Source organism: Tenrec ecaudatus, chromosome 10, assembly GCF_050624435.1.
Source record: "Tenrec ecaudatus isolate mTenEca1 chromosome 10, mTenEca1.hap1, whole genome shotgun sequence".
Classification (NCBI taxonomy): domain Eukaryota; kingdom Metazoa; phylum Chordata; class Mammalia; order Afrosoricida; family Tenrecidae; genus Tenrec; species Tenrec ecaudatus.
In genome coordinates, this window is record NC_134539.1 from 99,128,391 (window position 1) to 99,152,569 (window position 24,179).

General features: G+C 45.4%; 2 protein-coding genes across 5 annotated transcripts in view; one reads left to right on the top strand and one right to left on the bottom strand.

Annotated features, from left to right (window-relative positions):
• Nucleotides 1-15,376, bottom strand: SCO1 (synthesis of cytochrome C oxidase 1). Its single transcript, XM_075561064.1, has 6 exons — nt 14,875-15,376; nt 13,674-13,764; nt 13,002-13,199; nt 11,779-11,871; nt 5,880-5,995; nt 1-867 (listed from the first exon to the last, which is right to left on the bottom strand). Exons 1-6 carry the CDS (start codon nt 15,157-15,159, stop codon nt 733-735), a joined length of 918 nt encoding a protein of 305 aa, XP_075417179.1. The 5' UTR covers nt 15,160-15,376; the 3' UTR covers nt 1-732.
• ADPRM (ADP-ribose/CDP-alcohol diphosphatase, manganese dependent) overlaps nt 15,216-24,179 on the top strand; it is a 13,130-nt gene continuing 4,166 nt past the window's right edge. The window contains exons 1-4 of one of the 4 annotated variants that reach the window (XM_075561063.1): nt 15,236-15,323; nt 16,408-16,531; nt 21,625-21,717; nt 22,845-23,462. In XM_075561063.1, coding sequence (XP_075417178.1) covers nt 22,862-23,462 — 601 coding nt within the window. In that variant the 5' untranslated portion in view covers nt 15,236-15,323; nt 16,408-16,531; nt 21,625-21,717; nt 22,845-22,861. Of the gene's footprint in view, nt 15,324-16,407; nt 16,532-21,624; nt 21,718-22,630; nt 23,463-24,179 lie in introns of all 4 variants that reach the window. The other 3 variants (XM_075561062.1, XM_075561060.1, XM_075561061.1) reach the window with 3 other exon arrangements.

Below are 24,179 nucleotides of genomic sequence, written 5' to 3' on the forward strand. Positions count from 1 at the left end.
TAGAAAACCATACAGCTTTATTGTGTCCACAGGGGTGAAGCCCAGGATACCTGGGCAAGTGCTCCACTTCACTCTCCTCATCAGTGGCCTCTTGGATGCAGCCTGCAAGTCACTGAAAATCTGGCACATCATGTAGCTAAAAACATCACCACCCCCTAATCCTAGTGTTCCCTCCCCACCCCACAGTCATCTCCTCACCGTCTGTAGGAGCAGCACTCGCTGGCGGTGGAATGAGATGCAGACTCAACATTGACACCCATTCACCGGGAAGAGGAAACGTAAAGCTTTTCAGTATAAAGAGTCTCTGAATGGCAGGGTCTAATTTGACTTTGCCACAATGAAAGCAGGAACACTGCAGAAATTAAATCTTGTCCAGGAAATCAAGCCCCACACTCATTAAAAAAGAAAAAAAAGAGTCCAAGACACAGGAGCGGCAGCAGACAGGACTTGGACACCGTTGACGTGATGAGTGCACACACCCCTGTGCCCCTCCCGTTCTGTCCTCCCAGAGGCTGCTCTGTGTGGCTTCACATCACGTTCTCAGTGTGCTCGTCGTTCCAAGAAGCTATCTTGGATGAATGAGCCCAAGGGTAGTGAGCTTCATCCCAAACATAGATGCTCTCAGAGTTTGAAGGCCGTTCCCGTAAATTGCATACTTATGGGTTCCTGTGGGAGACGGAGCTTTTCTCTCTCTTCAGTGAGAGCAGCTCACACTTGACCGGGCTGAGCCAGCTAGCTCTTCTTCCGTTGTTCCCTCATGTGGGCAGCAATGGAACCTGCTATCTCTGTGGGCTTCTTGTTCTGGCCAAAATAATCTAGAAAGGCACCGTCGGGGCCAATCAAGTACATTATTATCGTATGATCTACCTGCAAGAGGTGGGGACAAAAAAGATGAGGAGAATTAGCAGAATAGAACTTTATGCTCATCCCTGAATAAGCTTTACAGCACCTCAGGTTAGTTATGGGAGAAGCCTAAGCCTACGGGAATAGCAAACGCACAGGGACAAATGATCGAAAACCTCCTGTGTTGCTGAAATCCACACTGGCGACTGCTTGAAACGCCAGCCGGCACGTGGGGGTCTTTGGGTTCAGTCCTTAACTTCCTCCTCCAGAGAATCTCTGACAAGAGACTCTACTGTCTAAAGGACTAGACGGTTGCTGGTTTTCATTAGTCAGTGGTAGAAAACAGCTTACATTCATGGGTAAAATACCTAAGGATCCCTTAACCATGGGATTCACAGTGATGGCAAGAGATCACCTTCGAGAGTAAGCTCTTGAATATAGTAAAAAAGGGAACTATATTAAAGGGAAAGTTGAGAACCACTGCTCTAAATCCAAACGGTATATGTAATTCTGATATGAGAAATGTAAGCCAGCAGGCCAAGAAGAGTTTTCTTCCCCTAAGAAAACCCCACTGAGTGATCCTATGGAGCAAGTCACCCCAGAAACTCCTAAGGAACCACAACTGCTGAACCTCCCACAGAACCATCTTAAGTCATTGAAACGTGCCTCGCTTGTATTTCAACTTAAGATGAGTCATCGTTCTTATTTTATTTCTTGTTCAGAGAGTTCTATGCTTCCACAAGAGTGCACATGAAAAGGAGCAGGAGATTCAGCACTTGAAGACCTTGGAATTTGCTGCAGGCCCGACTGCCATTTGGCAGGACACAAAGCAAGGAGGGAATGTGAATGCACATACCAAAGAGGCGACACCCTCAAATATATCCAGGCACACATTATATGTTGGTGAGGTGATTATTTTTTATACACACACATTCATGAAGAGAGAGCAAATGGAAAGAACCGCTTGCCTAGCCATGTAAGAATGTACAGCAGGAGAGTGGAAACAGCTGCTGGGTTAATGCATCTTAGAGTAATTTATGGGGGAGCAGGACGGTGGGGAGGGAGGGGCGCTGTGTGGGATGGTGGTGGGAGGGGCCCAGGCGTTTCCATCTTTCTGATATAAACATCTGAATCAAGTCATCACATCTCATTCCTTTTCTTTCCTTCTTTCCTCTGTTTTCTTTGACAAAACAGAATCGCAGTCAGTTGGGTTTATTTTGTGGGTATCTTTAATCTAAATGACACGGGAGAAAGCAGTACTGTCTACTCCTGTGAAGAGGGACAGTCTCACAAACCTACAGGGACACGTCTACCCTGCCTATGTGGCTGCGATGAGTCAGCAACCACTCGATGGCAGAGAATCTGGCTCTTGGAGTTTTAATATAAATGATGGTCTAAACAATCAATCAATAAAAATAAATGACAGTCTCAAAAACTCTGAAGTCAATGCCATCAAGCTGCTTCTGATCCATAATAATCCTATAGGACAGAGCAAAACTGTCCCTGTGGAGTTTTATGAGAGCAGAAAGCTTCGTCTTTCCCCCATGAAGCAGCTGGTGGATTTAAACTATTGATCTTGTGACTAGTACTCAAGTGCACAGCCCGCTACACCACCAGGGCCCTTACATGACTCTAATACGTAAAAATATTCTTCTATCCACATCTGTCATCAAACACTTCTCAGTATTCTTTTGGGTTAAAGTAGTGGTTCTCAACCTTCCTAATGCCACGACCCTTTCAAACAGTTCCTCATGTTGTGTGACCCCAAACCATAAAGTTATTGTCATTGCTACTTCATAACTATCATTTTGCTACTGCTATGAATCGGCAACCCCTGTGAAAAGGTCGTTCGACACCCCCCCCAGGGGTCGTGACCCACAGGTTGAGAACCACTGGGTTGGAGGATGAAGAAATCCTCATCTGTTTCTACTATTCAGCATTTGGAAGTTCTAGTCACTCCTAGTAGAGAAAAAGAAAGTGGCATTTACTGGCAAGTCCCACTTGTCATCTGGACCTGTGAGGCAGACATCACCTCCTTTATGAGGAACGGGCTGCAGAGTGCAGGAACAGGGCAAGTACAACTGCCCACAGGGTTTTCGAGACCAGCAGACTGGCACCGCTTCCTCCTGAGGGGCTAGCAGCTGAGTGCTGTACCCACTGTATCACGCAGGGCATAAACAGTCACTTTTTATAAAATGCTTAGTCATTTTGATGGTCAGGCTCTGGGTAGAAGATCAATTTCAAGAAGTAGAATTTCCAACTTCAACAAAGTATTCCACTTTAAAAGTAGAGCACCCCACTGCCACTGAATCTATTCTTAGGGACCCTGAGGGCAGCGTAGAAATGCTCCCTAGGATTTCTGAGGCTGTGAATCTTGACGGGAGCAGTCAGCCTCCTCCTCTCTTCATCCCCAGGAGCAGTTGGCAGGTTCAAATGACTGACCTTGCAGCTAGCAGCTCAATGTGTAACCCTCGATGCCAACGGGGGCTCCTATGTGACAGGATGGCCACATTGTCCTCTGGTGCGGACATGGCAACTCAACCAACAATGCAGGCAAGTGCCTGCCTCTCCCAACTCACGCTAACGGTCTAGTTCTGCTTCTCTAACTCTGACTGTCTTACTGGATTTTCTCACCTTTGCTGATCTAATAGGTGAACATGGCTGCCTGTTATAATATTTCTTATTAGACAAAGCCACCTCTCTTAACCCTGAAAGCCACTGGGGTTCTTTCTAAAGATGCAGAGCCAGCTTTTCTGGCCTCTCATGTGTCTGTCCCTTGGCGTGTGAAAGTGCTATGTGATTTCCAAGCTAGAAGGGAACCTTTTGTTGCTGGGCTTTAAGGCTACATAAACCTCAGTTTGCTTGCTCCTTGTGGGCTGTTAATCTTAAAAACAGAAGTTTCCCAATAGCATCTGTGAATGAAGGCTGTGACTCCAAGGGAAGGAGTGAGACTGATGAAAACCTGAGAAGCTGGAGAGTATCTCCCTCTATTGGCAGGTCGACAACATGCCTAGCAAAGAATTCCTTATGGGGTCTAAGCCAAAGGTCAAGTTCTTATGGTGGTAAGCCAGTTCTTTCTCCAAAAGAAGTCCCCACAGACCTTATGTTTCGGATTTCATTTTCTAAATCTAAAATCTTCAACATCCACATTCTGAATAAACTGTAATACCTTGTAGCCGAGTAAACATTTCAATGGCCACACCTGGGATCCTGTCAGGTTTCTGGCATCTAGCGGTATCCATCTGGCCACAGGCTGACTCACCAAGAAAATAATGCTTTCTTTCTGAGTCAAGACCAGTGGGTCCAGGCAGACGATACAGTTGGAGATGTCACAGTATTTGGAAGTGAGAAGCCTGTAGGTGCAGTGAGCATCAGAGCTCAAAACGTGCAACAAAGTGGCCAACCTTGTGGCGCTTGAATTCCACACAGTATCTTTATCCCATTAAAAGCATGTCTTAAATTTGAGTTTTACAAGTTGTTTGCTTAAAAATTTTTTTAATTTATAAAACTTCTCTTTGGACTTCAGGATTAAGTGCTACCAGTACAAGATTAAGGGGTATAACCTAGTTTATGACTGCTGACTTAAAGCATTTAATAAAGCCCCGTTAAGACTGAGGTCACACTAACAATTTGCACCTGCTCTCACTACCATCATGCGGTAAACACAAAACCTGCTAAGCTAATCCTCCATGGAAAGAGCACTGGAGTTGGGCGAGTTCTTCCCTTTGCTTGGCTCCTCTCTCAAGGCAGCTGCACCCCCTTTTCCTTCTCACTCACTCATCCCTGGCTGCTGGTGCAGCAGGAGACCACAGGGAGAGCCCCTGCCTTCCTGGCATGTAGGGCTTCTGGGAGGCCTATGAATTTTGTTTTCTGGGTTCAGAGGTGACAGAGGAGCCAAGCTGGGCGAGCAAGGCAGAGCTCCCGCGTGACAGCAGTGAGGCTCAGCTCCTCTGGGAGCACTAGCGGACTACAGAGCCACAGACCTGGCTGCATTCCCTTCTACACAACCAGCTGTGTGGTGATTAATCTCTTGCTCCAGCCAATATTCTAGAGAAACCAGAGTAACTGACGCAACTGGAAATAAGAATTGAAAACAATGTCAATGCAATGTGACTGGGGAAAAATGTCCATGTTCAGTAAGGAATCATGCAGATGCGGTGCTTGTAGCCTTTGTTGATGCCTCAGTGTCACAGCCCTGACACGAACCGGGATCCAGCTGGGGACTCCTGGGGAGTGCTGAGGAAGTCAATGAAAGCCAATTAACTGGAGAGCACCACAAGTACAACCTAACCGAAGGGCTGTGCAAGGCATGGAGAAACACCGCTGTCCTCGGCGTCCGTCGGACACGAAGACCGCACACAGTGTTCATCGGCTCCCTTCTGGCCCAGAACTTCCATTCAACCTCGCACTGAGGTTGCCCAGGGCTGAAATCGCCTCTCAAAAGGATCCTGGGTTGTTGTTTCTTAATACTTTTTCCCAGCAGGGCACAGCGAAAACCAATATAGCGTTTTTAAACTAAAATAACTTTGTCCAAAAACGAGGGATTCTCTTCATTTCCAACCTGGTGACTAAACACATTTTACTGAGTCTAAGAAAATGCTACAGCGCCTTGGTGACGCTATGCGCTAGGCACTGAACCGCTAACCCCAAGGTCGGCGATTCAAACCTACTAGATAAAGAAGATGAGACAGCCTGCTCCCATAAAATGCTGTGAGTTCGAACTGACTCAATGTCATTGGTATTGGTTGGGCTTGGGTTTGAGAAACCACCGGTTTTATATCGCCTCACTATTTTATGTGTCACTTCTAAAACCACCGATTGTTACCTAATGGTAACAGGACTATAATTAGCTACATGAGGATCATTTTTAAAAATTACTACTACTATTCTTTCATAATATGCTACATTCCCAAGGACTTGACCATAATTTCCTGTGTTCTGTGACCCCTGAGTGCCAGCAGTCACTTAGGGACCTCTCTCCTCCACATCGAATCCGGGAGCGGGCCCACAGGCTGCGACTCTGAGCACGGACTTACTATGTAATCCTCGTCATCATCTTTCGGGCCAGGGCTGTAGTACACTCGGTATGCTCTGGCCACTTCATCAATCTCTTCTTTTGTGCCCGTTAAGCCGACCAGTTTGGGAGAGAATTCTAAATAAAACAGGAGATGAACAATAAGAAATGAGGACCAAGGCAGGTCACCACCCCTCCATCCCCAAACAGCACCAGTCGGAAAGCAGCCCTTCAGCGCCTTTCCTTCCAAGTGCCCAGAGGGTTTCTCATGAGTCAAAGGAAAGAGTAAGAAATCCACAAAGAACAAAGGAAATTCTTCATGATACATGAGCCAGACCATTGTATGATTACCGACTAAAGATGTGGAGGAAGTGCATTCCATGGATTTAAATCACACTTTACATTATTTTACGTGTTTTTAAATACTGTTGTCTAGGAGCCCTGGTGGTGGAATGGTTATGCATTGGACAACTAATTGCAAGGTCAGCGGTTTGAAGCCACCAGTCACTTCATGAAAGAAACACAGGGCTTCCTACTCCCAGAGTTACAGTCCCGGAAACCCAGAGGCAGTTCTCCCCTGTCCTATACGATCACTGTAAGTCAGCCACAATGGGATGGCAGTGAGTTTTTGGGGGGTTATATGTTGTCTACCTGAGATACGCTTGAAACTACGATGAGGAGGTAAAGACTACAGCTTTTCATCGTATCACATGGAGAAAAAGTTGGTTTCACAATTAGCTCAGACCTCTCACTCCCCACTGAGTTGATTCTGACTCACAGCCAGCCTATACATCTTGTCTTTCTCTTGTGGGGTAGCTGGTAGGTAGGTTGAACTGCTGGCCTTTTGGTTAGCAGTCCTCCGCTTACCCAACAGCACCACCAGGGCTCCTACAAAGTTAAAATAGCTGCATCTCACAAGAATCAGGATTTACTCCAACTTTCTGATAAAGACCTGGAGATACTATTACTCATTCTTCTAGCAGAGCAATTAAAGTTCAGACCGAGGGGCATACCTGGTCTATACTTGGTGTGAAATGTTTGGAATTTAGATAAGAAAGCTGATGGAAATCCCTTAAAATATCTGGATTCATCAGAATCCAAAAATGACAGTCTAATGTGTAACAGCAGAACCTTCTTTCAAAGGTCTAGAAGGCCTATAGAAAGTTCCTTGTACTAAGTCATGCTAAGGTGCTAAAAGAGCAGTACAGCTTATCTTCCATTCAGTACACTAGAAAACAGAAATAAAGCCCAAGTTGCTGCACATCTAAATGTTTGCATGCTACTAAATCTCTGGAACTATAGTGTTTTTCTACATAGCAATGTAAACATTTTTAACTCCCCAAATGCAACTAACAATACTAAACCAAACTCACTGCCATCGAGTTGTTGCTTACTCATAATGACAGGGTAGAACTGACCCTGTGAGTTCCTAAGGTTGAAACTCGTTACAGGAACAGAAAGCCCATTTTCCTCCTAAGGAGTAGCTGGTGGTTTTGAACTGTTCATTTTGCAGTTAGCAGCCTAACTGGTAAGCACTATGCCAGCAGAGCTCCTGAACTAATAGTTATGTTATTAATGTGACGGATGGATGGTGGCCGAAAAACAGAGAATACCAGAAAAATGTGCACGTATGTTTTATTGACTATGCCAAGGCATTTGATTGTGTAGACCAGTGGTTCTCAACCTTCCTAATGCCACAACCCTTTAATACAGTTCCTATGTTGTGGTGACCCCCCCCAACCATAAAATTATTTTCATTGCTACTTCATAATTGTAATTCTGCAACTGTTATGAATCTGGTAACCCCTGTGAAAGGGTCATTTGATCCCTAAAGGGGTTGTAACCCACAGGTTGAGAACTGCTGGTGTAGACCATAAGAAACTGAGAAGAATGGGAATTCTAGAAAAATTCACTGTGCTCATGCAGAATTTGTACATGGATCAGGAGGCAGTTGTGTGAACAGAACAAGGGAATAATGCATGGTTTAAAATCAGGAAAGGTGTTCATCAGGGTTGTATCCTCGTACCATATTAACTCAATCTGTATGCTGAGTAAATCATCAGAGAAGCTAGATTTTATGAAGAACGGGGTATCAGGATTAGAGGGAGACTTATTAAGAACCTGCAATATGCAGATGATACAACCTTGCTTCCTAAAAGTGAGGACTTAAAGTACTTGATGATGAAGGTAGGGACTGCAGTCTTCACTACAGATTACACCTTAATATGAGAAAGATCAAAATTCTCCAAACTGGACCAACAGGTAAAATCAGGATAAATGGGGAAAAGGTGGAAGTTGTCAAGGAATTTGTCTTGTTTGCCTCCACAATCAATGCTCATGAAAACAGCAGCCAAAGATCAAAAAAACCAGTCGCATTAAGTAAGTCTGCTGCAAAAGACCTCTTTAACGTGTTAAAAAGCAAAGATGTTACTTTGAGGACTAAGGTGTGCTTAACCCAAGCCGTATTTTCAATTCTTTCATATACATGTGAAACTTGGACTTGAGGGGGCCGGCGGGAGGGGGGCAGTCAAATAAAATTATATATATATAAAAAGAAAGTTGGACTTGAATCAAGAAGACTAAAGAAGAATTGATGCATTTGAATTGTGGTGCCGGGGAAGAATATTGAAAGTACCGTGGACTGCTAAAAGGACCAACCCATCTGTCTGTGAAAAAGTACGGCCAGAGTGCCCCTTAGAGGCAACGACGGTGAGACTTCATCTGACATACTATGGACATGGTTAATTACCACAAGAAATGAGACTCTGGAGAAGGAAATCATGCTAGGTAGAGGGGCAACAAAAAAGAGGAAGGGCCTCAACAAATGGATTGACACAGTGGCTGCAACAATGGTTTCAAGCACAGGAATTCTAAGGACAGTGGGGGCTGGCCATGTTTCCTTCTGTTGTGCACAGGGCTGCTAAGTGTCAGCACTGACTCAATCACACCTTACATAAAAAAATGCACAACTGCACTTATATATTTTTTTCATTTCATTAGGGGCTCATACAACTCTTATCACAATCCATACATACATCAATTGTGCAAAGCACATCTGTACATTCCTTGCCCTCTTCATTCTCAAAACATGTTTTCTCCACCTAAGCCCCTGGCATCAGCTCCTCATTTTTACCCTTCCCTCCCTATTGCCCCTATAAATATCTTAAAATGCAAACGATGCAGATTCGAGAAAGCAGAAGAGTGGTTACCTGGAGATAAAAGGGGAGGTGGGGATGGAATGAAGGGAAACTGGAGGGCAACAGTTGTCTATTTTCCTTACTACAGGGATGGTTCCACAGGTACAACAGTGCAAACTTCAAGTGTGTTTGTCATTGTCGGTGCACTCGGCCTGTTCTGACTCCTGAAAACTGCATGTATGCAGCATAAAACTGCTCCACGGAGTTGTCGAGGGTGCCAACTTTCAGGGCACCTCTGGGTGAGTTCTGAGGATCAACCATTGAGTCCTGAACCCTTTGTGCCACCTTCCCCCATTGCCACCTAGCCCAAATGGAAGGATCGCCCATGCTCATGGATCAGAAGACTCACTATAGTAAACATATCAGTTCTATAAGTTCAATGCTATCCCAATCCAAACACCATCATCTTTCTTCAAAGAATTGAAAAAGCTGATTACCAACTTCCTATGGAGAGGGAAGACACCTGGAAGTAGCAGATAACTCCCCAAGAAAAAGGACTAAGTTGGAGGGCTTGCTTTACCCGACTATACAGCCACAGTGGTCAAAACAGTGGTATTGGTATAATGATATTCAGACCAATGGAAAATGACTGAAAATCCAGAAATAAAATCAGCAAACAAATGGGAAGCGGATGCCCTCTTCAATATGTGGTGCTGGAAAAAATGTATATATATCTGCAGAAAAATGAAGCAAGAACTTTACCTCACACCATGCACAAGAATAAACTCACGGTGGATCACAGACCTTGAGCTAAGTAAAACCCCAAACTATTAGGACTCTCATTGAGGGAATTGGAACAAATCTGAAACTTTGACTCAGGGAATGCATAGGCTATCAGAAATAGAGAAGGACACAAATACAGAGGAGGCACAAATTGACAAGTGGGATATACTAAAAATGAAACACTTATGTACATCGAAATAATTCTCATTGAGACAGGACATCCCTCACTGGCCCATAGCCCTATGGGGATAACACTGGAGACACACTGCAGGAATTGTGCCTGATCTGACCCCACCACACCGAGGCAAAACACTAAGGGAGTACAACAGAACAGCAAGGGGAGCAGAGCAATGAAGTCCCCAGGAAACACTAAAAATAGACTGTGGGGCCAGGGTGCAGCGACCCATCAGACTCAACTAGAAAACACTCTAAAGATCAACAAATAGACACTGAACTATTTATAGGCTTTTCTTTTTTTAATCGTTGGCTTTTGTTTTTGCTGTTGTTGTTGGAGTTATTGTTTCATTTTCTATTGTTGCTTTGTTTTGCTCCATCTTGTGTTTGTGCACATTATTATCTCGGCATGTCTATCTAGATAGGTGGGATAAACAAGCCTGAGGAGAAAGCAAGAGGACAGCAGTTCTGGGAAACATGGGAAAGGGGGGAGGCAGGGGAAAGGAAGTGGGTGTTAATAAATTCAGCGATAAGGGAACAAGTGACCAAAAATCAATGGTGAGGAGGGTGTAAGAAGTCTGATAGGGCTTGATCAAGGGCAATGTAACCAAGAGGAATTAATGAAACCCAAATGAAGGCTGAACGTGCTAGTGGGACAAGAGGAGAATTAAAGGAAATAGAGGAAAGAACTGGAAGGCAAAGGGCATTTATAGAGATCTAAATATAGGCATGTACATATGTAAATATATTTATATGTGAGAATGGGGAAATATATCTAGCTGCATATATTTATAGGTTTAGTATTAAGGAAGCAGACGGATATTGGGCCTCTACTCAAGTACTACCTCAACCCAAGAACACTTTGTTCTAATACTCTGGCATTCTGAGATGCTCACCTTCCCGAAACAATCACTGAAGACAAATGGGTGCATAAGCAAATGTGAAGAACGCAGATGGCGCCCAGCTATCAAAAGAGATGGCATCTGGGGTCTTAAAGACTTGAAGATAAATAAGTGACCATCTAGCTGAGAAGCAACAAAGCCCACATGGAAGAAGCACACCAGCCTGTGTAATCTTGAGGTGTCCACAGGATCAGGTATCAATGACCCAGAACAAAATATCATGTCAATGTAAATGGGGGGGGGGGGAGTGGAGTGCGGAATGGAAGTTCAAAGCCAATCTATAGGCAATTGGACATCCCCTTACAGAAGGGTCTCCAGGAGAAGACAGGCCAATCAGGGTACAGTACAGTACTGCTGAAACACACCTTTCATCTGGTTCTTCAGTGCTTCCTCACCCTCACTATCATGACCCTAATTCTACCTTACAAATCTGGCTAGACCAGAGCATGTACATGGGTACAGATATGAGCTGGAAACACAGGGCATATAGGAAAGAGAGTACCCATATCAGGAGGGTAAGGGGAATGTGTGTGTGTGTGTGGGGGGAAACCGATCACAATGACTTACCTATAACCCACTCCCAGGGGGATGGACAACAGATAAGGGGACAATGGGAGGCATCCAACAGTGCAAGACATGGAAAAGTAATAATAATTTTTAAATTATCAAGGGTTCATGAGGAAGGGGGATAAAAATGAGTAGCTGACACCAAGGGCTCAAGGATTTAGAAAATGTTTTGAAAATGATGATGGCAACAAATGTACAAATGTGCTTGACACAATGGATGTTATGTATGGATTGTGATAAGAGTTGTACGAGCCCCAATAAAATGACTTAAAAAACTAAATAAATAGGGGTCAAAGGAACTGGTCTTTGAAATACTCAAAGAGTTCAACAGAAGTAAAGTACAATGAATGAAACATACCTTTCACGTAACGTGCAATGGCTTCTTTGGTGTCCCGCTCTGGGTCAATAGTGATGAAAAGTGGAGTTAAGTTTGGCAGCGTTGCAATACTATCTGAAACAAACTTCTTGTTAGTCAGCACTCACATTCTGAGGAAAGACACAGAACTGCCTCAACGTGGGGGTTACACTCAGGGACAGCTAATATTTACGTGGGGGAGGGATGGGGCTGGTCTTCAGGATGAACTGTTCCCCCTATCATCTGGGAAAGGAGCAGATAAACATTCCATTGTGTAAAGATTTTGCTACCCTCCTGGTGACCTCATACTGTCCCCTATTCTAATCCTAAGGAGCTCTAATGGCCTAGTGCGTAAAGCGTTGGACTGAAAGGTCAGTGTTTCAAACTCATCAGCTGCTGCTCAGGAGAAAAATGAGGCAGCCTGGTTCCATAAACATTTAGTCTTAGGACCCAATGGGGATAGTTCTCCCCTGTCCTACAGGGTCACTATGAGCTAGAATTGACTCAATGGCAGTGTGTTCGATTTGGGTTCTAGTCCTAATATAAGGTTTATAGTACCATATCTACCCACCCTAACCCTGCCCGCACATATTTAAGTTCAAGGGAAAGTAAATCGTAAGACCTGAGTATCCCAAAGAAAAGTCATCTAAGAAGGCAGCCCCTGTACAAATTCTAGTACAGCGCCTTCTGGACATGACAAAAAACAAACTCACTGCCATTGAGTCAATAGGGATTCATACAGACCCTTGGGTAGAAATGGCCTTGTGAGTTTCCAAGACTAATTCTTTACGAGAGTAGAGAGCCTCATCTTTCTCTCTTGAACAGGTACTGGGAGCCCAACATGTAACCACTACACACCAGGACATGATAGGTATGAAGAAGTAGCACTGACTCTAATTCCAAAGATAGAGATTTCCCATGACATCAGACAGTCTCCCAGGAAAAGGCAATGGCTGTGACAGTGAGGACAAGGAGGAACACAAAGTGGAAGTGAAGGGAGCCCTCAGACACACCTACATGTCTAAGGGATCCAACATTTATTGCTAAACCGAGCTTCCTTCAGTTAAGATTAAGGCCAGAAGTATCAAAGAAACAGACCAGCCCAAAGCTGAGAGCTTCGGTTCTCACAAAGCAAACAATTGCATGCCTGGTGCAGTAATTCAAGAAAAACATAGCATCATTAATATTAAGGAAACATACTTTTAAAAAAATCTTGGTTTCCTTACCTATTTCATCCACAACTTGAATCATTTTTTCTAGTTCTTCTGGGCAGATATCAGGGCAATGAGTGAAACCGAAATAAATCAGAACCCACTGGCCCAGGTAGTCCTTGTCAGTTTTAGGCTCTCCAATGTGAGTTGTGAGACAAAATGGTCCCCCAAGTAAAGGTTTCCCCATGGACCGATGGCGTTCCTTCTCCAGTTCTTAAAAAGACAGACACACACACACACACACACACACACGAGGTTAGTAGGATATTAATGACTATGGGATCACACAATGCTGACATACTTCTCTATACTTTCAAGGAGCTTCAAAGATCTTTTAAGATAAACAGACATGATATGATACAATAAAATCAAGTAATATGCTATGGTATTTAAAAGGGTATCTAACAAGGAAAGTGGTTAAAACCGGTCTACCACTTTGGGAAGAATTCAGTCCTAAGCTATGAGGTATGGCTGGGCTGGGGACTGGGCTGCAATGGTCCAGAATGGAATGTCTAAAACCAAAGTGGATGAAGGGTGTATGTGAACTATCTATAACATCTTTGTAACTCTTCAGAGAACCGTAAATTATTTCAAAATAAACTATTAAATAAAAAGAGGTGGTAATCCATAGCTCCATTGGCAGGAAGGGTTTCCTTAGGAAGTGATCAGAAGATGTTATCTACGTACTTTCTGTCTTTTGTTTCTTGAAGTACTTCATTCCGGCCAGTATAGCTCCTCCCACAGCAAATGTCAATGCTAAAGACTTCCAGGAAACAGGCTACTGGGGCAGATTTCAAAAACAAAACCACTAGTGAGATGCGAACACTTAGCCATGCTGAATGTATATTAGTTTTTTAATACACACACACATAACACAGGCCCTGATCTTTTTAACTTCAAAGAGCAGTCCAAGTTGCTTTTGGATGAGAAAATGCTGCATGTTTCTATGCATTCAATTCAGCCCGGAGTCCAAATTCAAGGGCACTTAATTACTGGGGGATATTCCCCGAATCAATTTCTTCTCATGTGACAACCAACCCAAAGCAACTCAAGCACCAAGGTAATTATGCTGGCTACTAGCTGGGCCCCTGGGCCCCACTGCCTGTGCTGACCCTGAGAACATAACTAGCTCAAGCCTTCCCTCTGTGCTGCAAATCCTAAGCTTGCTGCAGAGAACGCTGCGAGAGCAGGGAGCTTCAAGTGCACCCAGAGGCGCCACAGAAAGCAAGTATGGAGATCAATTTCTGCAAAGTCAGCCGTTGGAAAGTCTATGGAGCACAGTTCTTGCCTGACAGGCACACGGGGTTGCCGTGAGTTGGGGTCGGCTTGAAAGCAACTGGTGGTGGCTAGCCTTGCAGAAGTCAAGTCACAGGGGAAGGCATTTACAAGTGGAACTGCCCACTCATGCCGCGCCTATGGACTCGCAGCCAAGGCCTCAAATAAGACGTCAATATGCACACTCATCACCGCTGAACTATTCTCAATAGCAAGAAGATGCAAACAACCTAAGTACCCACCAAAACTCACTCAACCAGTCACTCTGCTTCAATTTCAACGAATTCACCGTCTCTGTACGGGGGGAATCAAGTGACAGAACTTATAAAAGTGCCACGACTCCTGATAAATCGAAGGCTGAGAGGTTTGAGAAAACCTGAAACGTATTATTATTACTTTGACCCAAGGGCTAACGGCAGTTCAAGTCCGAGCATCTAAGCGCACGGAGAGGATGTGGTTTCTCACGTCCTCTCGGGCCGGAGCTCCGGGTGAACCAGGGAAAACGGGGGCGGGAGGGAGGGGGAGCCAGGCCGAGTGGTTTCGGAGGCGCTGACCAGGAGGGATAGGAAGGGGCCTCGGGTCGTCCGACAGCCGCGACAAGTAATGCACTCACCCCAGCCTTTGTGGGGCGCGTGGGGTCTCCGCTGCCCTTCGACCCCGGCTCGGACGACCCTGGCGGCGGGGGCACGGCCGTGCTAAAGGCCCGGCTTCCGGGGCAGCTGCCTGCAAGCCCTAAGACTCGCCACGCCTGCTCCCGGCGCGCACAGAACGGCCTCCGCAGGGCTCCCCGGCTCCCTGCAGGCGCGCTCCAGAGCCGGAGTCCGCGAGGGAAGAGGCACCAAGGCGGGCCACCGGGGCACAACACTGCCCTTCCTCCTCTGAGCAAGCGAGCCGCCATGAGCGTAGGGAACCACGCCTCCTTAGGCCCGCCTCCAGACTTCCGGTTCCGGTGAGGCTTCCGCTTCCCGTCAGGCGTAGCCTCTCTCTCCGCCCGCCGACGCTCTATGGTTGCGCGGAAGTCGCCGGGAATCCAGGAGCGTTTCTGGGAGGATCCTGGCGGCGGTAGGTGGATGCTTGGCACCGCGGGACGAGTTGGCAGTGTCTGGACGCCGGCTGTCAGGGAAGGGACGAGTGGGCGGTGGAAGTGGCCGTTACCACAAGCGTGGGCGACCTCCTCACTGGACTGAAGGGCCCGAGCTTGGACGTCAGCACCCGGCTCCTAGCTCCGCTGGGTGCACCCCCAGCCTCCGAGAAGCTGTCCCTCCGCCCCCTCGTCCCCACCTTGTCGCGTCGTGCTGCCCAGGCGGGCCAAGTGGCACCGCAAAGTGGTGGACACCCTGGCATCTTCGAAGTAGACGCCGACCCATTGCGTTTGAAATAATCCCGGGGGACGTAATCGATACGCGTGGGGCTGCTCACCTCCCGGCGTGCAATTCCAAACCACCAGCTGATGGGAGGGAGACAGAGGCTTTCTAAGTCTCCTACAGAATTAGCCTGGGAAACTCCCAGGGGCAGTTCCACCCTGTCCTGTAAGGGTGGTTGGGATTCAGAAATGGCTGGATGGCAATGGGAAGATGATTTGCCAGGCCGGGGCCCCCAGGACTAGCTGGGTGTGACTTGGAAGCGCGCCTTGCTTCCATTTACCCCCACAGTACAATATTACATGGTGTTGAAGCACAGCACTGTACAAATATGAGGCTGCTTCAGAAAGTTCGAAGTGTGTACTGCAGCGAATCCCACCTGTACTTTCGTTTCTCTGCGCCCCAGTTTCCACTGTAAAATACCTTATGATTCATGAGCCCTTTGCTGTTTCAATTTTTGTTTGTTTGTTTGTTTGTTTGTTTGACCTTAGCAGGTACAAATTTAACCTTGCTTAGATACAAGCCTTTACCGATAAAGGTGAAACCCAAAAAATGAAATTCACTGCCTCAAGTCCATTCTGATTCATAACGACCCCATATAAGGTTTTTGAGGCGGTAAATCTTTACAGGAGCAGACAGCCTCGGTTTTTCCCTGGAGGGGTGGTTGTGTTCAAATCCTGGTCATTTTAATATTTATGGGCAGTGCTATCTGGACACCCTGATAAGATTTTTAGTGAAAGCTGCTTGAATATGCATTCCTTCCACCTGCTTTGTTTCTGTTTTAGTGTCTGCACTGGTGCTCAGGACACTCTCTTCCCACCCCCACCCCACCACACACACCCATGGTTGATTTGCACAATAACAAAGCAAGAGGATTGCTTGCTATGAATCAGAATCAACTCAATGGCAGTGAGTTTGGTTTAGTTTGACTTCTCTTCCATCATTATACCCATCCTGGTCTATGTGCCCCCCACCCCCCACCAAAAGCTGCCCCAGAGGTGAGGGGCCCTGGTGTAGTGGGTTAGAGTAGCCACTCTGTGGGAAAAAGATGATGCTTTCTGCTCCCCTAGAATCACATCCTCGGAAAACTACAGGGGAAGGTCTCCCCTGTCCTCTGTGAGTCAAAATTGACTTGATGGCAATGAGTTTGGTTTTGTCACCAAGGCAGAAAGACCATGTACCTTCGTAACCATGGGGCAGAGCCTTGGTGGGGTAGTGGTTAAGCACTGGACTGCGATGGTCGGCAGTTCAAAACCACCAGCAGCTCCTCGAACAAAGACTGAACTCTCTATTCCCATAAACAGTTGCAGCTTCCAAAGCTCACAGGGATCACTGTGAGTCAGCATTGACTCGATGACGGGGAGAGGGTGACTGTGGGACAGAGGTATGGTGTTGGTCTTTTGAATTAATAGCTCAAGTGAGTAAGCACCTTCAGGAGAGGATGGGAGTTTGAACCCACCTAGTGTGAAGACACGCCTAGAGGAAATTGTCTAGCAGCTTGCTTTGGAAAAGTCAGCTCTGAAAATACTATGGAGCACAGGTCTACTCTGCAACCCTGAGCCTTGCTCAAAATAGGTGTTAATGACTGTATATATTAAATAAGTACGTTACTAGTGTGGTACAGTGTACAGTCAATATCTGCCATCACCTTAGTGACTCTCACGAGATACTAGGGTGGGATTATGCAGATAAGGTATTTATGGCCCACCAATGGGCTTGGACAGTCTGCTGCAGATGAAAATACAGTCTGTGGAACCTGTGAGGATTAAGTTTGTGTGTCAACTTCACCGAACCATGGTTTTCAGTTGTTTGACAGTTATAGAAGGATGTAGTTTGGCAGTTATATAACAATGTCGTCATATGATCGTCTGCAAATATCCTTTGTTTGGGGCAGTGAGTTGTCTGTTATGTTGATGAGGCAGGATTAGAGTGGAATGCCTCCTGAACCCTTGCTTTACTACCTTGTTTCCCCGAAAATAAGACAGTGTCTTATATTACTTTTTGCTCCCAAAAATGTGCTAGGTCTTATTTTCAGGGGATGTCTTATTTTTCCATTAAGAAGAATATGGTATGCATTTTGCTCCCAAAAATGCGCTAGGTCTTTTTTTCAGGGGATGTCTTATTTTTCCATTAAGAAGAATACCGTATGCATTTATTGTTTATTGTTTTATTAAAAGAGACCTCACACTTCCTGACTGCTCTGGCTGCGCTGCGGCCAACAATGAGCTGCGCAGTGGCGCCCATCACTAAGGTCCAGAGTCCAGAGTTATGGTAGCTTCAGGGAGCCTTATTTTCAGAGAGGTCTTATCTTGGGGGAGGTGCTTTATATTTCAGTGAGAGGCAAAACTGTAAGTAGGTCTTATTTTCAGGAGATGTCTTCCTTTTGGGGAAACAGGGTAGAAGGGCTGGCTCAAGTCACTATCTTTCATGTCCTTGTACTACATTGCTCAAATAAGGGGCATTCCCTTGTGGGTCTAAGAGCTCAAAGTCCACCTTTCAAACCCACCATATGCTCCATGGGAGAACCATGAGACTGTGAAGATTTACAACCCTGAAAACTTCATAATAGGATTTCTGTTAGAATCAGCTTGATGACAGGGGGACTAATGTTTCCTTAAGGGTCTGCTTCGCATCGATAGACAGTTGACACTTGAGCAATTCCAGGGTCAGGGATGCTGCCCTCCTTGCTGCTGAAAACCCACATACAGTTTTAACTCCCGCGCAAATAGCTTACTATTGACTAGAAGTCTTAACCAACAACAGTTGGTTAACACTTTTCACCTGTGTATTATATTCTGTACTCATATAAATGCTGTTTTCAAAGTGCAAGATTTTCCACCTGCCGATTTAGCTGCTGCCCCAGCTTCCCGAATTTCCTTTGGTGTCTATACAGTGGTTCTTATTGGCAGATTCATTTATTTTTGAAGTGGTGGGCAACGACGGCTGCAGACCACTCTAGGGTACAATCAAGCAGCTCAACTTTTCCTTCAAGCCCTTCCAGCTTCACTGTGGCACTTCAGATGGGTCTCACAGACTTACTCAGCATTTCTGGTATTGAGCTAAACAATAAAAAGTTGAGACCCCAAAGATGTCAGTTTTCACTGCAGTGCTCCCGAGGGAGCATTTCTGCTCTGTCCCATGGGTCATTATGAGTTGGAGTCGAGGACGAGATGGCAGTAGGTTGGTTTTTATTACGAATGTCCATCCTTAGCTTTCAAGTTTTGGGATAGTAGTGTGAGGCCCGGGAGTGGTGATGTGTTGGGCTTCTAAGTGAAAGGTCAGCAGTTAGAAGCCACCAGCTGCTGCCCCTCTACTTTATACTCCTGCACAACCACTCTGTACTCCTATACACAGTGAAAGAGTCTCAAAAACCCACAGGGGAAGATCTGCCCAGCCCTATGCATCGACACGATGGCAGTGAGTGAGAAGGTCATGAATGAGCTGTTGGTGAATGTGGGCTGTGCCCTGGTCTGCCGACAGAACTAACAAGCCTGTCTCAGAAGTGCAGTAAGAATGTTCCTTAGGCCTTTGGGTCAGGTAGTTCAGGTGTGTGGTCAGAAGAGACCAGTCTCTCGAGGAGGACATCATGCCTACGGTAGAAAATATCACACACTTATCATTCACCTCAATTAGTTGTACCTTCCACTCGCTGGCGTTTTCTTGTGTATTTGAGGGGGGAGCTTGTGACGACTTTCTGTAGCATCTGAGTGAGTATTAATTCTCAGTTTCCCCACTGAAGATGGCTTTAGTTCTCGGATCCTTTTGTCCTTCAGAGTCAGTCTTGCTAAGCTCTCTGGTATTTCTCTGAACCAGAAAATACAAGCCTCCATTTAACTGCCCAGGAGAATCCATTCTCTGCCTACGGGGTAGTTTTTATTTTTTGCTCCCACGTATTCACTTTGGACCCTAGTTGTCTCCATCAATGTGCACACTGCCCCCACCCTCCAATCTACTCTGAACAGCTTACCGTCCCGTGTCGGCGTTTTAAAATAAGTCAACAATTTTAAGTTCTCTATATACTTTTTGTTAAGCTAAATGTATTCAGCAGTTGGTCCCGTCTTCTAAGAGAACTCATATAAAGTCTGGGTGACTCTCTCCATATTGGTGTAACTCTCGTGAAGGTTGCAAACGCTCACTGTAACTTTGCATTTCTACAAGCTGGAGTGTATTCTCGTGGAAATTGTATCTGAGAGGCCTCTCAGGAACACATGGCAGAAAACCAATGTGATGTGGCTTCTAGCCTAAGAGCAGAATGGATTGGCTGTTATCATTATGTGGCCAGGGGAATACTTGCAGACAGGTAGATCCAGATAGTCTATTATTGTTTCCCAGAATCCACTTGGCGTCATCATTCAGCTTGGCTCCCTTCTGCATTGGGCTTACACGGCCCTGGTGGCGCTGTCAGGATAAGCATGGGGACTGCTAACCCTACGTTCAGAGGTCAAACCCACTAGCCTCTCCTTGGGCGAACGAAGAGACTGGCTGCCCCTGTAAAGATGAATCGTCTTGGAAACACGCTGGTGGGTGGCTGTGAGTAGAATCGACTTGATGGCAGTGGCTTTTTGGTTTTGTGGGTTTTATGTTGGTTCGTTCTCAAGCAACTTCTCCCCACAATTCCAGTGTTGGTTACCCACTTAGCAGGGGGCACTCCAACGGTTTCACTAATCAACCCAAACTCTGCCATCGAGTTAGTTCTGACTCATAGCAACTCCATAGGACAGGGTCGAACAGCCCCTGTGGATTTCTGAGGCAGCAGCTCTTTACGGGAATGGAAAACCTCCTCTTTCTCTCATGGCTAGAGGTTTTGAAGAGCTGGTGTTTTGGTTTACAGCTGAATTCGTAAGCAGGGCTCCCACTTTTGTTTAACAGTCCCCAGCCTGCTGCTTACTGACCCCTGGTGGGTATGTGCCTGCTGGTCTGGGGCCTGGCGCTTTCATAACAGGCCAGGTTTCTGCTGTTCCTCCTCCCCAGCCAGGAGGTCAAAGCACATGGACTGAGAATGAGGAATTGGGTAGATGCCAAAAGGGAAGTCAGCCTGCCGTGCCCAAAAGAACGGGAAATGAATGTTGGGTAGGCAAAAATAACAACTGTCCACTGGAGAGAAGATCAAATTAATTGGGACTAAATTCCCTCTAGAAAACCCATAGTACATATTATCTTGTGGTGGTAAAGCCCTTAAACCTGGTGTAAGGGTAAAAATGAACAGCACCTGTGGCAGGGAACAAAAGCATTCCCAGAAACCGTTTTCCCTTAAGCTAATTGCTAATTGCTTTGTAATGGACTTGCTAACTTATTATTATTTTGTTTGATCATCGTGTTAATCTGTCCTGGAATCATACATACATACATATCAGTGTGCGCGCACACACAAACACACACAACCTAACAGCACCGTGGGCTTTCCTCTGACGCAGTGAATGTTGCGTTTCTCATCATTGTATCTTGCGTTCTTGACCTTGGAGATCCGATTATCTCCTTTCTCCCACTATTTACCCAAGTGTGCTTTCACATGGGGCCTGAAGGAAGATGTGAGCAAATAGAGAACAATCAGAATAGTGGTGAGCACACCCATGCTCTTTTCATTAATTCAGCACTTGTGTGTCTTTTCTGGTGCTATTGTCGGGCTACTTAGACCCAACAAGGCAGTGCACTGTGTAAAGAGCCCAGCTGCTAACCAGATGGTTGACTTGGAAACTACCAGTTGCTTCAAAGTAGAAAGACGTGTCGATCTGCTTCTGTCAAGACTTATTGGCTTGGAAAACCGCGTGGGGCAATTTTTGGTTTATAGGGTTGCTCAATCCAATGGCAATGGGTTTGAGTTTTTATTCAACCAGATTAATGTGAAAAGGAGAGTAAGCTAAAGCGTTTAATTGGGCAGGCCAGATAGAAAGTCTATCATTAGTGACAGTAGTTGCAGGATGAAAACCAAACCCAAACCAAATCCTTTGCCATTGAATGGGTTCTGACTCAAACCGAGTTTCTTAGCCTCATCTTTCTTGCAGGAAGCAGTTGGTGAGTTTTAACCCCAGACCTTGTAGTTGGCAGCCAACTTCTAACACACAGCACCACCAGGGCTCGAGGGCTCTCATTCTCAGGTAAGGAAAACTGATGCCTGATTTTTTTTGTTGCCGTCTCTGATGAACGAGCACTTGCTTGCATTCGGTTTCAGGGTCTGCAGAGGGTTGAGGATTGGGCAAACGACCAGAAATGAGCTATCTAAATTAATTTTAGAACGTCCCAAGGAATCCTTAGAAACAATTAAGTTTTAATAATCATTTCAAAGTTGTAGTGACAGTTTGTACTGTAATCTTTTTCATGAAAAGTAGCCCATCTTCAGGATCTAGGTCTTTCATTTTGTTTTAATTCATAATGTTCTTGGCTCTTTTAAGAACTGTTTATGAATTTGCATGTAAGTACTAACAAAATAATAACATGGGGGGGTTCCTTTTTCGTGGAGTGGGTTTAAGTCTCATGCTTTTCAGAGTCACAATGCAAGGCAGACGATTGGTGAGAAGAATAAGTATTCCTGATTCAGTAGTGAGGGCAGAGGAGTTCGCATTCAGTTTGAAGAAAAAGTTAAACTTAGAAGTCAACTGTTAACCCAGAACCACTGCTCGCAGTAATGACAGTAATCACATTAGCATTACAATTTTGTGCCAGTTAAAAAAATGAAAATAATTCCTCTCAAAATACATCTATAGATTTGAGTAAAAAGTATAATTCTTCCCCCTCCTCCTTTCACAGCTTCATTGCTGCCTTTTAAGCACCCTCCCCCCAGCAAAGAGAGCCAATACTTCGCCTGATAGAAAGTCACCCACACTGGGGACCTACCTTAGGAGAAGGAGCTAGTGTAACATTCAACCTTCAATAAACCTTGAAGCTTTGATAGGATCGTTGCAGCGTGTGTGTGTTTAGTCCCAGTTAGAATTTGTGCATATTTTGTCAAATTTAGAAATGATTCCACATTTGAATGGCTTTACTACCATTAGCGCATCTGTTCTTTAATAGGATGAAGATACTTCTTTGTGAATTGTTACTCTCCTGAAGGGTAAAGGTTGCTGCTGCTTTTCTAGATAAACAAATGGAAGTGTTGGAAAGGCATGGTAATTTGGACCTATGATGACCCAAAGCCTGTGCACTTTTCTGGATACTGAAAGTGGTCGGTAATGAAAAGATTGGGATGTTTATAATGTACTTTTCTCATTCTTCTTGCGTGGACCAGAAAGCTGCTTGGAGGTGATGGACGATCATTCGGATCCTGGGCCCCTCAGTGAGGGCTCCCAACCCCTCTTCTCCTTCGGAGTTATAGCAGACATTCAGTATGCGGACTTAGAGGACGGCTTCAACTTCTTCGGAACCCGGAAGAGATACTACAGACACAGTCTGCTTCATTTGCAGGGGGCTATTGACGACTGGACCAGAGAAGGCCATGTGCCCTGCTTTGTACTTCAGCTTGGAGATCTCATCGATGGGTACAATGCACAGCATCAAACATCGGAAAAGTCCCTGGAACTTGTTATGGACACATTCAAAATGCTTAAAGTTCCAATTCACCATGCCTGGGGGAATCACGAACTTTATAACTTCAGTAAAGACTACTTAACAAGCTCCAAACTTAACACCAAGTATCTAGAAGACCAGATTGAACATCATCCTGAGACAATCCCTTCAGAGAACTATTATGCTTATCATTTTGTACCGTTCCCTACGTTCCGGTTCATTTTACTTGACGCATATGACGTGAGCGTCTTGGGTCTGGACCCATCTTCCCCCAAATACCAGCAATGTCTGAGGGTACTGAAGGAGCACAATCCAAATGAGGAGTTGAACAGCCCTCAAGGTGAGTTACTCCTTTGATGAGGAGTTGAACAGTCCTCAAGGTGAGTTACTCCTTTGAGCTGAGAACCTAGTACATTGCCTTTAAGTTCTTCAACTGCCTTTTATTCAGCAGGAAGAGGCACGATTAGGGTAAAAGTATACTGTTGTTGTTCAGGGTCAGGATTTCGCACTAGACTGATGTTACGCAAATTTATTTGATTAATTGAAGCTACGCGAATGTGCATGGAGCCCTGGTGGCATAGTGGTTTACAAGTCAGGCTGATAAACCACAAGATCAGTAGTTCAAACCCACCCAGCGCAGGAGAAAGATGAGGCTTTTGGCTCCCCTAAAGATTTACTACCTTACAAACCCAGAGGGTAAGTTCAACTCTGTCCTACAGAATCGCTGTGAGAATTGACCTGATGGCAGTGAGTTTTGGTTGTTTGTTTTTGAACGCTTACTCTCAGCTAGGCATTTTTTTCTAGGATTAGTTGTTTATCGTTATTAAAAATATTCCTATTTCATGGATGAAGTGGGGGAAATAAGCGGTAGTGAACAGGACAGAGAACCTACAAAATAAGACCAGGACTGGGTTCCCTAAGTGATAAGTGCTAGTCGGAAAATAAAGCAGGCTGGTGCGGTAAGAAAGGGCTGGGATTCCTGTTCTTGAACAGGTGGTCAGGAGCGTGTCTCTAAGGAAGCAAACATTTATGCTGAGACCCGGATGACAAGGGGCAG